The sequence below is a fragment of the Oncorhynchus nerka genome, unplaced genomic scaffold (genome assembly GCF_034236695.1).
Source record: "Oncorhynchus nerka isolate Pitt River unplaced genomic scaffold, Oner_Uvic_2.0 unplaced_scaffold_972, whole genome shotgun sequence".
In the NCBI taxonomy this organism is placed as follows: domain Eukaryota; kingdom Metazoa; phylum Chordata; class Actinopteri; order Salmoniformes; family Salmonidae; genus Oncorhynchus; species Oncorhynchus nerka.
This window is the reverse complement of record NW_027040347.1, coordinates 80,806-95,657: the sequence shown is the minus strand read 5'-3', so window position 1 is coordinate 95,657 and position 14,852 is coordinate 80,806. Positions and strand designations below refer to the sequence as shown.

Here is a 14,852-nt window from a genome sequence, read left to right as displayed (position 1 = left end):
AGCAGTATGTATAGAGTATATCTAGTATGTTCTGTACAGCAGTATGTATAGAGTATATCTAGTATGTTCTGTACAGTATGTATAGAGTATATCTAGTAGTATCAGTATGTATAGAGTATATCTAGTATGTTCTGTACAGCAGTATGTATAGAGTATATCTAGTATGTTCTGTACAGCAGTATGTATAGAGTATATCTAGTATGTTCTGTACAGCAGTATGTATAGAGTATATCTAGTATGTTCTGTACAGCAGTATGTATAAGTATATCTAGTATGTTCTGTATGTATAGAGTATATCTAGTATGTTCTGTACAGCAGTATGTATAGAGTATATCTAGTATGTTCTAATATGTTCTGCAGTATGTATAGAGTATATCTAGTATGTTCTGTACAGCAGTATGTATAGAGTATATCTAGTATGTTCTGTACAGCAGTATGTATAGAGTATATCTAGTATGTTCTGTACAGCAGTATGTATAGAGTATATCTAGTATGTTCTGTAGCAGTATGTATAGAGTATATCTAGTATGTTCTGTACGGCAGTATGTATAGAGTATATCTAGTATGTTCTGTACAGCAGTATGTATAGAGTATATCTAGTATGTTCTGTACAGCAGTATGTATAGAGTATATCTAGTATGTATTCTGTATGTTCTGTACAGCAGTATGTATAGAGTATATCTAGTATGTTCTGTACAGCAGTATGTATAGAGTATATCTAGTATGTTCTGTACGGCAGTATGTATAGAGTATATCTAGTATGTTCTGTACAGCAGTATGTATAGAGTATATCTAGTATGTTCTGTACATAGCAGTATGTATAGAGTATATCTAGTATGTTCTGTACGGCAGTATGTATAGAGTATATCTAGTATGTTCTGTACAGCAGTATGTATAGAGTATATCTAGTATGTTCTGTACAGCAGTATGTATAGAGTATATCTAGTATGTTCTGTACAGCAGTATGTATAGAGTATATCTAGTATGTTCTGTACGGCAGTATGTATAGAGTATATCTAGTATGTTCTGTACAGCAGTATGTATAGAGTATATCTAGTATGTTCTGTACAGCAGTATGTATAGAGTATATCTAGTATGTTCTGTACACAGTATGTATAGAGTATATCTAGTATGTTCTGTACAGCAGTATGTATATATCTAGTATGTTCTGTACAGCAGTATGTATAGAGTATATCTAGTATGTTCTGTACAGCAGTATGTATGTAGAGTATATCTAGTATGTTCTGTACAGCAGTATGTATAGAGTATATCTAGTATGTTCTGTACAGCAGTATGTATAGAGTATATCTAGTATGTTCTGTACAGCAGTATGTATAGAGTATATCTAGTATGTTCTGTACAGCAGTATGTATAAGTATATCTAGTATGTTCTGTACAGCAGTATGTATAGAGTATATCTAGTATGTTCTGTACAGCAGTATGTATAGAGTATATCTAGTATGTTCTGTACAGCAGTATGTATAGAGTATATCTAGTATGTTCTGTACAGCAGTATGTATAGAGTATATCTAGTATGTTCTGTACAGCAGTATGTATAGAGTATATCTAGTATGTTCTGTACAGCAGTATGTATAGAGTATATCTAGTATGTTCTGTACAGCAGTATGTATAGAGTATATCTAGTATGTTCTGTACAGCAGTATGTATAGAGTATATCTAGTATGTTCTGTACAGCAGTATGTATAGAGTATATCTAGTATGTTCTGTACAGCAGTATGTATAGAGTATATCTAGTATGTTCTGTACAGCAGTATGTATAGAGTATATCTAGTATGTTCTGTACAGCAGTATGTATAGAGTATATCTAGTATGTTCTGTACAGCAGTATGTATAGAGTATATCTAGTATGTTCTGTACAGCAGTATGTATAGAGTATATCTAGTATGTTCTGTACAGCAGTATGTATAGAGTATATCTAGTATGTTCTGTACAGCAGTATGTATAGAGTATATCTAGTATGTTCTGTACTAGTATGTTCTGCAGTATGTATAGAGTATATCTAGTATGTTCTGTACAGCAGTATGTATAGAGTATATCTAGTATGTTCTGTACAGCAGTATGTATAGAGTATATCTAGTATGTTCTGTACAGCAGTATGTATAGAGTATATCTAGTATGTTCTGTACAGCAGTATGTATAGAGTATATCTAGTATGTTCTGTACAGCAGTATGTATAGAGTATATCTAGTATGTTCTGTACAGCAGTATGTATAGAGTATATCTAGTATGTTCTGTACAGCAGTATATCTAGTAGTATGTATAGAGTATATCTAGTATGTTCTGTACAGCAGTATGTATAGAGTATATCTAGTATGTTCTGTACAGCAGTATGTATAGAGTATATCTAGTATGTTCTGTACAGCAGTATGTATAGAGTATATCTAGTATGTTCTGTACAGCAGTATGTATAGAGTATATCTAGTATGTTCTGTACAGCAGTATGTATAGAGTATATCTAGTATGTTCTGTACAGCAGTATGTATAGAGTATATCTAGTATGTTCTGTACAGCAGTATGTATAGAGTATATCTAGTATGTTCTGTACAGCAGTATGTATAGAGTATATCTAGTATGTTCTGTACAGTATGTATAGAGTATATCTAGTATGTTCAGCAGTATGTATAGAGTATATCTAGTATGTTCTGTACGGCAGTATGTATAGAGTATATCTAGTATGTTCTGTACAGCAGTATGTATAGAGTATATCTAGTATGTTCTGTACAGCAGTATGTATAGAGTATATCTAGTATGTTCTGTACAGCAGTATGTATAGAGTATATCTAGTATGTTCTGTACAGCAGTATGTATAGAGTATATCTAGTATGTTCTGTACAGCAGTATGTATAGAGTATATCTAGTATGTTCTGTACAGCAGTATGTATAGAGTATATCTATATCCAGTATAGTATCTAGTACAGCAGTATGTATAGAGTATATCTAGTATGTTCTGTACAGCAGTATGTATAGAGTATATCTAGTATGTTCTGCAGCATGTATAGAGCAATCAGTATGTTCTATGTATAGAGTATATCTAGTATGTTCTGTACAGCAGTATGTATAGAGTATATCTAGTATGTTCTGTACAGCAGTATGTATAGAGTATATCTAGTATGTTCTGTACAGCAGCATGTATAGAGTATATCTAGTATGTTCTGTACAGCAGTATGTATAGAGTATATCCAGTATGTTCTGTACAGCAGTATGTATAGAGTATATCTAGTATGTTCTGTACAGCAGTATGTATAGAGTATATCTAGTATGTTCTGTACAGCAGTATGTATAGAGTATATCTAGTATGTTCTGTACAGCAGTATGTATAGAGTATATCTAGTATGTGTATAGAGTATATCTAGTATGCAGCAGTATGTATAGAGTATATCTAGTATGTTCTGTACAGCAGTATGTATAGAGTATATCTAGTATGTTCTGTACAGCAGTATGTATAGAGTATATCTAGTATGTTCTGTACTGCAGTATATCTAGTATGTTCTGTACAGCAGTATGTATAGAGTATATCTAGTATGTTCTGTACAGCAGTATGTATAGAGTATATCTAGTATGTTTCTGTACAGCAGTATGTATAGAGTATATCTAGTATGTTCTGTACAGCAGTATGTATAGAGTATATCTAGTATGTTCTGTACAGCAGTATGTATAGAGTATATCTAGTATGTTCTGTACAGCAGTATGTATAGAGTATATCTAGTATGTTCTGTACAGCAGTATGTATAGAGTATATCTAGTATGTTCTGTACAGCAGCATGTACAGAGTATATCTAGTATGTTCCACAGCAGTATGTATAGAGTATATCTAGTATGTTCTGTACGGCAGTATGTATAGAGTATATCTAGTATGTTCTGTACAGCAGTATGTATAGAGTATATCTAGTATGTTCTGTACAGCAGTATGTATAGAGTATATCTAGTATGTTCTGTACAGCAGTATGTATAGAGTATATCTAGTATGTTCTGTACAGCAGTATGTATAGAGTATATCTAGTATGTTCTGTACAGCAGCATGTATAGAGTATATCTAGTATGTTCTGTACTGCAGTATGTATAGAGTATATCTAGTATGTTCTGTACGGCAGTATGTATAGAGTATATCTAGTATGTTCTGTACAGCAGTATGTATAGAGTATATCTAGTATGTTCTGTACAGCAGTATGTATAGAGTATATCTAGTATGTTCTGTACAGCAGTATGTATAGAGTATATCTAGTATGTTCTGTACAACAGCAGTATGTACAGCAGTATAGAGTATCTAGTATGTTCTGTACAGCAGTATGTATAGAGTATATCTAGTATGTTCTGTACAGCAGTATGTATAGAGTATATCTAGTATGTTCTGTACAGCAGTATGTATAGAGTATATCTAGTATGTTCTGTACAGCAGTATGTATAGAGTATATCTAGTATGTTCTGTACAGCAGTATGTATAGAGTATATCTAGTATGTTCTGTACAGCAGTATGTATAGAGTATATCTAGTATGTTCTGTACAGCAGTATGTATAGAGTATATCTAGTATGTTCTGTACAGCAGTATGTATAGAGTATATCTAGTATGTTCTGTACTGCAGTATGTATAGAGTATATCTAGTATGTTCTGTACAGCAGTATGTATAGAGTATATCTAGTATGTTCTGTACAGCAGTATGTATAGAGTATATCTAGTATGTTCTGTACTGCAGTATGTATAGAGTATATCTAGTATGTTCTGTACAGCAGTATGTATTCTGTACAGCAGAGTATATCTAGTATGTTCTGTACAACCCAGTATGTATAGAGTATATCTAGTATGTTCTGTACAGCAGTATGTATAGAGTATATCTAGTATGTTCTGTACAGCAGTATGTATAGAGTATATCTAGTATGTTCTGTACAGCAGTATGTATAGAGTATATCTAGTATGTTCTGTACAGCAGTATGTATAAGTATGTATGTTCTGTACAGCAGATGTATATATCTAGTATGTTCTGTACAGCGTATGTATAGAGTATATCTAGTATGTTCTGTACAGCAGTATGTATAAGAGTATATCTAGTATGTTCTGTACAGCAGTATGTATAGAGTATATCTAGTATGTTCTGTACAGCAGTATGTATAGAGTATATCTAGTATGTTCTGTACAGCAGTATGTATAGAGTATATCTAGTATGTTCTGTACAGCAGTATGTATAGAGTATATCTAGTATGTTCTGTACAGCAGTATGTATAGAGTATATCTAGTATGTTCTGTACAGCAGTATGTATAGAGTATATCTAGTATGTTCTGTACAGCAGTATGTATAGAGTATATCTAGTATGTTCTGTACAGCAGTATGTATAGAGTATATCTAGTATGTTCTGTACAGCAGTATGTATAGAGTATATCTAGTATGTTCTGTACAGCAGTATGTATAGAGTATATCTAGTATGTTCTGTACAGCAGTATGTATAGAGTATATCTAGTATGTTCTGTACAGCAGTATGTATAGAGTATATCTAGTATGTTCTGTACAGCAGTATGTATAGAGTATATCTAGTATGTTCTGTACGGCAGTATGTATAAGAGTATATCTAGTATGTTCTGTACAGCAGTATGTATAGAGTATATCTAGTATGTTCTGTACAGCAGTATGTATAGAGTATATCTAGTATGTTCTGTACAGCAGTATGTATAGAGTATATCTAGTATGTTCTGTACAGCAGTATGTATAGAGTATATCTAGTATGTTCTGTACGGCAGTATGTATAGAGTATATCTAGTATGTTCTGTACAGCAGTATGTATAGAGTATATCTAGTATGTTCTGTATAACAGTATGTATAGAGTATATCTAGTATGTTCTGTACAGCAGTATGTATAGAGTATATCTAGTATGTTCTGTACAGCAGTATGTATAGAGTATATCTAGTATGTTACAGTATGTATAGAGTATATCAGTATGTTCTGTACAGCAGTATGTATAGAGTATATCTAGTATGTTCTGTACAGCAGTATGTATAGAGTATATCTAGTATGTTCTGTACAGCAGTATGTATAGAGTATATCTAGTATGTTCTGTACAACAGTATGTATAGATTGACAACATCTGGTAATCTCTCTCAACTCCAAAATATATTGCATATAGGTTCCACTTTCAGAGGTACATCTTTTACAGTCAGGAGAAATGTCTGTATTCAGAGGTACATCTTTTACAGTCAGGGGAAATGTCTGTATTCAGAGGTATAGATTTTACAGTCAGTAGAAATGTCTGTATTCAGAGGTATAGATTTTACAGTCAGGAGAAATGTCTGTATTCAGAGGTATAGATTTTACAGTCAGTAGAAATGTCTGTATTCAGAGGCATAGATTTTATAGTCAGTAGAAATGTCTGTATTCAGAGGTATAGATTTTACAGTCAGGAGAAATGTCTGTATTCAGAGGTACATCTTTTACAGTCAGTAGAAATGTCTGTATTCAGAGGTATAGATTTTACAGTCAGTAGAAATGTCTGTATTCAGAGGTATAGATTTTACAGTCAGTAGAAATGTCTGTATTCAGAGGTACATCTTTTACAGTCAGGAGAAATGTCTGTATTCAGAGGTATAGATTTTACAGTCAGTAGAAATGTCTGTATTCAGAGGTACATCTTTTACAGTCAGCAGAAATGTCTGTATTCAGAGGTATAGATTTTACAGTCAGTAGAAATGTCTGTATTCAGAGGTACATCTTTTACAGTCAGCAGAAATGTCTGTATTCAGAGGTATAGATTTGACAGTCAGGAGAAATGTCTGTATTCAGAGGTATAGATTTTACAGTCAGTAGAAATGTCTGTATTCAGAGGTACATCTTTTACAGTCAGTAGAAATGTCTGTATTCAGAGGTACATCTTTTACAGTCAGTAGAAATGTCTGTATTCAGAGGTACATCTTTTACAGTCAGTAGAAATGTCTGTATTCAGAGGTACATCTTTTACAGTCAGTAGAAATGTCTGTATTCATTCTATGAAGTCTCGCTCCTCTACTCACAATAACATTTGTACATAAATGTGTAATTAGATTCTTTAATTTTTTACATTAGTAGAGGAGCAGTATACCCTGTTGCAAACAGTTGGACCTTTTTCAAAATAAATTATAAAATAGTTTGACAACCCTGTTTGTAAGCTTTTAAGTTGGATGTGTCATGGGTTAGGGTTAGGGTTAGGGGTTAGGGTTAGGGTTAGGGGTTAGGGTTAAGTTTAGGTCAGGAAATGTCTGGGTTAGGGTTAGGGGTTAGGGATAGGGTTAGGGGTTAGGGTTAGGGTTAGGTTTGCAAAACGGGTCAACTTTCAGCACCTCTATGTCCTAAATGGATGGAAGGTTTTGTCAATTGAATTCAAATAGATTTAGATTCAACACACTACTGGGTATAGATAGGAGTTATAGAATAACCCTCCCCTCAGGACAGAGAGCCAACACACTACTGGGTATAGATAGGAGTTATAGAATAACCCTCCCCTCAGGACAGAGAGCCAACACTGTACTGGGTATAGATAGGAGTTGTAGAATAACCCTCCCTCAGGACAGAGAGCCAACACACTACTGGGTATAGATAGGGTTATAGAATAACCCTCCCCCTCAGGACAGAGAGCCAACACACTACTGGGTATAGATAGGAGGGTATAGAATAACCCTCCCCTCAGGACAGAGAGCCAACACACTACTGGGTATAGATAGGAGTTATAGAATAACCCTCCCCTCAGGACAGAGAGCCAACACACACTACTGGGTATAGATAGGAGTTATAGAATAACCCTCCCCTCAGGACAGAGAGCCAACACACTACTGGGTATAGATAGGAGTTATAGAATAACCCTCCCCCTCAGGACAGAGAGCCAAACACTACTGGGTATAGATAGGAGTTATAGAATAACCCTCCCCTCAGGACAGAGAGCCAACACACTACTGGGTATAGATAGGAGTTATAGAATAACCCTCCCCTCAGGACAGAGAGCCAACACACTACTGGGTATAGATAGGAGTTATAGAATAGGGGTTCCCCTCAGGACAGAGAGCCAACACACACTACTGGGTATAGATAGGAGTTATAGAATAACCCTCCCTCAGGACAGAGAGCCAACACACTACTGGGTATAGATAGGAGTTATAGAATAACCCTCCCCTCAGGACAGAGAGCCAACACACTACTGGGTATAGATAGGAGTTATAGAATAACCCTCCCCCTCAGGACAGAGAGCCAACACACTACTGGGTATAGATAGGAGTTATAGAATAACCCTCCCCTCAGGACAGAGAGCCAACACACTACTGGGTATAGATAGGAGTTATAGAATAACCCTCCCTCAGGACAGAGAGCCAACACACTACTGGGTATAGATAGGAGTTATAGAATAACCCTCCCCCTCAGGACAGAGAGCCAACACACTACTGGGTATAGATAGGAGTTATAGAATAACCCTCCCCTCAGGACAGAGAGCCAACACACTACTGGGTATAGATAGGAGTTATAGAATAACCCTCCCCTCAGGACAGAGAGCCAACACACACTACTGGGTATAGATAGGAGTTATAGAATAACCCTCCCCTCAGGACAGAGAGCCAACACACTACTGGGTATAGATAGGAGTTATAGAATAACCCTCCCCCTCAGGACAGAGAGCCAACACACTACTGGGTATAGATAGGAGTTATAGAATAACCCTCCCCTCAGGACAGAGAGCCAACACACACTACTGGGTATAGATAGGAGTTATAGAATAACCCTCCCCTCAGGACAGAGAGCCAACACACTACTGGGTATAGATAGGAGTTATAGAATAACCCTCCCCCTCAGGACAGAGAGCCAACACACACTACTGGGTATAGATAGGAGTTATAGAATAACCCTCCCCTCAGGACAGAGAGCCAACACACTACTGGGTATAGATAGGAGTTATAGAATAACCCTCCCCCCCAGGACAGAGAGCCAACACACACTACTGGGTATAGATAGGAGTTATAGAATAACCCTCCCCTCAGGACAGAGAGCCAACACACTACTGGGTATAGATAGGAGTTATAGAATAACCCTCCCCTCAGGACAGAGAGCCAACACACACTACTGGGTATAGATAGGAGTTATAGAATAACCCTCCCCTCAGGACAGAGAGCCAACACACACTACTGGGTATAGATAGGAGTTATAGAATAACCCTCCCCTCAGGACAGAGAGCCAACACACTACTGGGTATAGATAGGAGTTATAGAATAACCCTCCCCTCAGGACAGAGAGCCAACACACTACTGGGTATAGATAGGAGTTATAGAATAACCCTCCCCTCAGGACAGAGAGCCAACACACTACTGGGTATAGATAGGAGTTATAGAATAACCCTCCCCCTCAGGACAGAGAGCCAACACACTACTGGGTATAGATAGGAGTTATAGAATAACCCTCCCCCTCAGGACAGAGAGCCAACACACTACTGGGTATAGATAGGAGTTATAGAATAACCCTCCCCTCAGGACAGAGAGCCAACACACACTACTGGGTATAGATAGGAGTTATAGAATAACCCTCCATCCCCTCAGGACAGAGAGCCAACACACTACTGGGTATAGATAGGAGTTATAGAATAACCCTCCCCCTCAGGACAGAGAGCCAACACACACTACTGGGTATAGATAGGAGTTATAGAATAACCCTCCCCTCAGGACAGAGAGCCAACACACTACTGGGTATAGATAGGAGTTATAGAATAACCCTCCCCTCAGGACAGAGAGCCAACACACTACTGGGTATAGATAGGAGTTATAGAATAACCCCCCCAGGACAGAGCCAACACACCCCCCACACACACACAGCAGAAAGGACCCACAGTTCATTCAGAGAGCTCCACAGAGTCTGTGTTCAGGTTAAGGTCAGGGCTAGGGGGTCAGAGGTTATAGGTCAGGGGCTTACCTCGGTCTTGTCTTTGGAGCGAGGGGCGCTCCGGCCGCTATTGGCCATCTCCCGAGCGGGGACCACAGAGATCTGCTGCACCGGCATCCTCACTGCGTTCCCAGATCTCTCCTCTCTCTGAACTCACTCCGTGTGTATACAGCGGTAATCCACTCGGTGTTCCACAGGTCCGGAACTCGGAGAACAGAATCGCGGAATGGGATCAAGTCACCGTGGAAACGGACAGAAGGCTCTGGACGGCAGGGTGTCAGATCGTCATGCCAACTCAGAAGTCAACAACACCCCTCCACCCCCAGAGACGGAGAGAGGGAGGGAGAGAGAGATAATAGATTAATCTGAAACAGCTGTGATGGTAACTGGGGAGGAACAGGTGAGTGTCTGGCTGAGGGGGAGGAGACTCAGGGTGCTGGGTCAATCAGCATATGGCCCATCAGGCTTAACGCTCAAATTAGCCTGACTACTGATAATCAGCTTACACACACTGGTTACCTAGCCCTTAAAACAAGCCCAGTCCTTCCAGTTTGATGCTCAGTCTAGTCCAAAACGATCTCACCCCTAGACAGACATTTGTTGGCAGGTGGGCCCCTAAACCAGACATTTGTTGGCGGGTGGGCCTTAACCCTAACCCTAACCCTAACCAGCAGCGTAGACAGACATTTGTTGGCTGGTGGGCCCTAACCCCAACCCTAACCCTAACCAGCAGCGTAGACAGACATTTGTTGGCAGGTGGGCCCTAACCCCAACCCTAACCCTAACCAGCAGCGTACAACCCTAACCCCTAAAAAATGATTTGTTGGCAGGTTAACCCTGCAATTCTACACATTCTAGAATCTAGAATGATAATCCGATGATCTAGAATGACAACAAGATGATCTAGAATGACAACCAGATGATCTAGAATGACAACCAGATGATCTAGAATGACTATCAGATGATCTAGAATGACAACCAGATGATCTAGAATGACAACCAGATGATCTAGAATGACAATAAGATGATCTAGAATGACATTCCGATGATCTAGAATGACAACCAGATGATCTAGAATGACAACCAGATGATCTAGAATGACAACCAGATGATCTAGAATGACAACCAGATGATCTAGAATGACTATCAGATGATCTAGAATGACAACCAGATGATCTAGAATGACAACCAGATGATCTAGAATGACAACCAGATGATCTAGAATGACTATCAGATGATCTAGAATGACAATCAGATGATCTAGAATGACTATCAGATGATCTAGAATGACAACCAGATGATCTAGAATGACATTCAGATGATCTAGAATGACAACCAGATAATCTAGAATGACAACCAGATGATCTAGAATGACAACCAGATGATCTAGAATGACATTCAGATGATCTAGAATGACAACCAGATGATCTAGAATGACATTCAGATGATCTAGAATGACAACCAGATGATCTAGAATGACAATCAGATGATCTAGAATGACAATAAGATGATCTAGAATGACATTCCGATGATCTAGAATGACAACCAGATGATCTAGAATGACAACCAGATGATCTAGAATGACTATCAGATGATCTAGAATGACAACCAGATGATCTAGAATGACATTCAGATGATCTAGAATGACAACCAGATGATCTAGAATGACATTCAGATGATCTAGAATGACAACCAGATGATCTAGAATGACAACCAGATGATCTAGAATGACAACCAGATGATCTAGAATGACAATAAGATGATCTAGAATGACATTCCGATGATCTAGAATGACAACCAGATGATCTAGAATGACAACCAGATGATCTAGAATGACAACCAGATGATCTAGAATGACAACCAGATGATCTAGAATGACAACCAGATGATCTAGAATGACAATAAGATGATCTAGAATGACATTCCGATGATCTAGAATGACAACCAGATGATCTAGAATGACAACCAGATGATCTAGAATGACAACCAGATGATCTAGAATGACAACCAGATGATCTAGAATGACAACCAGATGAATTGTATAACACTTTTTTGGTTACTACATGATTCCATATGTGTTATTTCATAGTTTGTCTTCACTATTATTCCACAATGTAGAAAATACAAAAAATAAAGAAAACCCTGGAATAAGTTTTTAACCACGTGACCAATAACATCTGCTAACCATGTGACCAATAACATCTGCTAACCATGTGACCATTAACATCTGCTAACCATGTGACCAATAACATCTGCTAACCATGTGACCATTAACATCTGGTAACCATGTGACCAATAACATCTGCTAACCATGTGACCAATAACATCTGCTAACCACGTGACCAATAACATCTGCTAACCACGTGACCAATAACATCTGCTAACCACGTGACCAATAACATCTGCTAACCACGTGTATGTGACCAATAACATCTGCTAACCATGTGACCATTAACATCTGGTAACCATGTGACCAATAACATCTGCTAACCATGTGACCAATAACATCTGCTAACCACGTGACCAATAACATCTGCTAACCACGTGACCAATAACATCTGCTAACCACGTGACCAATAACATCTGCTAACCACGTGTATGTGACCAATAACATCTGCTAACCACGTGTATGTGACCAATAACATCTGCTAACACGTGTATGTGACCATTAACATCTGCTAACCATGTATGTGACCAATAACATCTGCTAACCACGTGACCATTAACATCTGCTAACCATGTGTACGTGACCATTAACATCTGCTAACCATGTGTATGTGACCAATAACATCTGCAAACCATGTGACCATTAACATCTGCTAACCATGTGACCAATAACATCTGCTAACCATGTGTATGTGACCAATAACATCTGCTAACCATGTGTATGTGACCAATAACATCTGCTAACCATGTGACCAATAACATCTGCTAACCATGTGTATGTGACCAATAACATCTGCTAACCATGTGTATGTGACCAATAACATCTGCTAACCATGTATGTGACCAATAACATCTGCTAACCACGTGACCATTAACATCTGCTAACCATGTGTATGTGACCAATAACATCTGCTAACCATGTGTATGTGACCAATAACATCTGCAAACCATGTGACCATTAACATCTGCTAACCATGTGTATGTGACCAATAACATCTGCTAACCATGTGTATGTGACCATTAACATCTGCTAACCATGTGTATGTGACCAATAACATCTGCTAACCATGTGTATGTGACCAATAACATCTGCTAACCATGTGTATGTGACCAATAACATCTGCTAACCATGTGTATGTGACCAATAACATCTGCTAACCATGTGTATGTGACCAATAACATCTGCTAACCATGTGACCAATAACATCTGCTAACCATGTGTATGTGACCAATAACATCTGCTAACCATGTGACCAATAACATCTGCTAACCATGTGACCAATAACATCTGCTAACCATGTGTATGTGACCAATAACATCTGCTAACCATGTGACCAATAACATCTGCTAACCATGTGACCAATAACATCTGCTAACCATGTGACCAATAACATCTGCTAACCATGTGACCAATAACATCTGCTAACCATGTGTATGTGACCAATAACATCTGCTAACCATGTGTATGTGACCAATAACATCTGCTAACCATGTGACCAATAACATCTGCTAACCATGTGTATGTGACCAATAACATCTGCTAACCATGTGACCAATAACATCTGCTAACCATGTGTATGTGACCAATAACATCTGCTAACCATGTGACCATAACATCTGCTAACCATGTGTATGTGACCAATAACATCTGCTAACCATGTGTATGTGACCATTAACATCTGCTAACCATGTGTATGTGACCAATAACATCTGCTAACCATGTGACCATTAACATCTGCTAACCATGTGTATGTGACCAATAACATCTGCTAACCATGTGACCAATAACATCTGCTAACCATGTGTATGTGACCAATAACATCTGCTAACCATGTGACCAATAACATCTGCTAACCATGTGACCAATAACATCTGCTAACCATGTGACCAATAACATCTGCTAACCATGTGACCAATAACATCTGCTAACCATGTGTATGTGACCAATAACATCTGCTAACCATGTGACCAATAACATCTGCTAACCATGTGTATGTGACCAATAACATCTGCTAACCATGTGTATGTGACCAATAACATCTGCTAACCATGTGTATGTGACCAATAACATCTGCTAACCATGTGTATGTGACCAATAACATCTGCTAACCATGTATGTGACCAATAACATCTGCTAACCATGTGTATGTGACCAATAACATCTGCTAACCATGTGTATGTGACCAATAACATCTGCTAACCATGTGTATGTGACCAATAACATCTGCTAACCATGTGACCAATAACATCTGCTAACCATGTGTATGTGACCAATAACATCTGCTAACCATGTGTATGTGACCAATAACATCTGCTAACCATGTGTATGTGACCAATAACATCTGCTAACCACGTGTATGTGACCAATAACATCTGCTAACCATGTGTATGTGACCAATAACATCTGCTAACCATGTGACCAATAACATCTGCTAACCATGTGTATGTGACCAATAACATCTGCTAACCATGTGTATGTGACCAATAACATCTGCTAACCATGTATGTGACCAATAACATCTGCTAACCATGTGACCAATAACATCTGCTAACCATGTGTATGTGACCAATAACATCTGCTAACCATGTGTATGTGACCAATAACATCTGCTAACCATGTGACCAATAACATCTGCTAACCATGTGACCAATAACATCTGCTAACCATGTGTATGTGACCAATAACATCTGCTAACCATGTGTATGTGACCAATAACATCTGCTAACCATGTGACCAATAACATCTGCTAACCATGTGTATGTGACCAATAACATCTGCTAACCACGTGTA

The 14,852-nt window shown here is 38.1% G+C and overlaps 1 protein-coding gene across 1 annotated transcript in view; it reads right to left on the bottom strand.

The window, feature by feature from the left end:
- LOC135570625 (E3 ubiquitin-protein ligase MARCHF7-like) overlaps positions 1 to 10,215 on the bottom strand; it is a 31,725-nt gene extending 21,510 nt beyond the window's left edge. The window contains exon 1 of the mRNA XM_065016573.1: positions 9,926 to 10,215. Within this exon, the coding sequence (XP_064872645.1) occupies positions 9,926 to 10,012 (87 nt within the window). The 5' untranslated portion in view covers positions 10,013 to 10,215. The remainder of the gene's footprint in view (positions 1 to 9,925) is intronic.
- Positions 10,216 to 14,852: the final 4,637 nt, after the last annotated feature.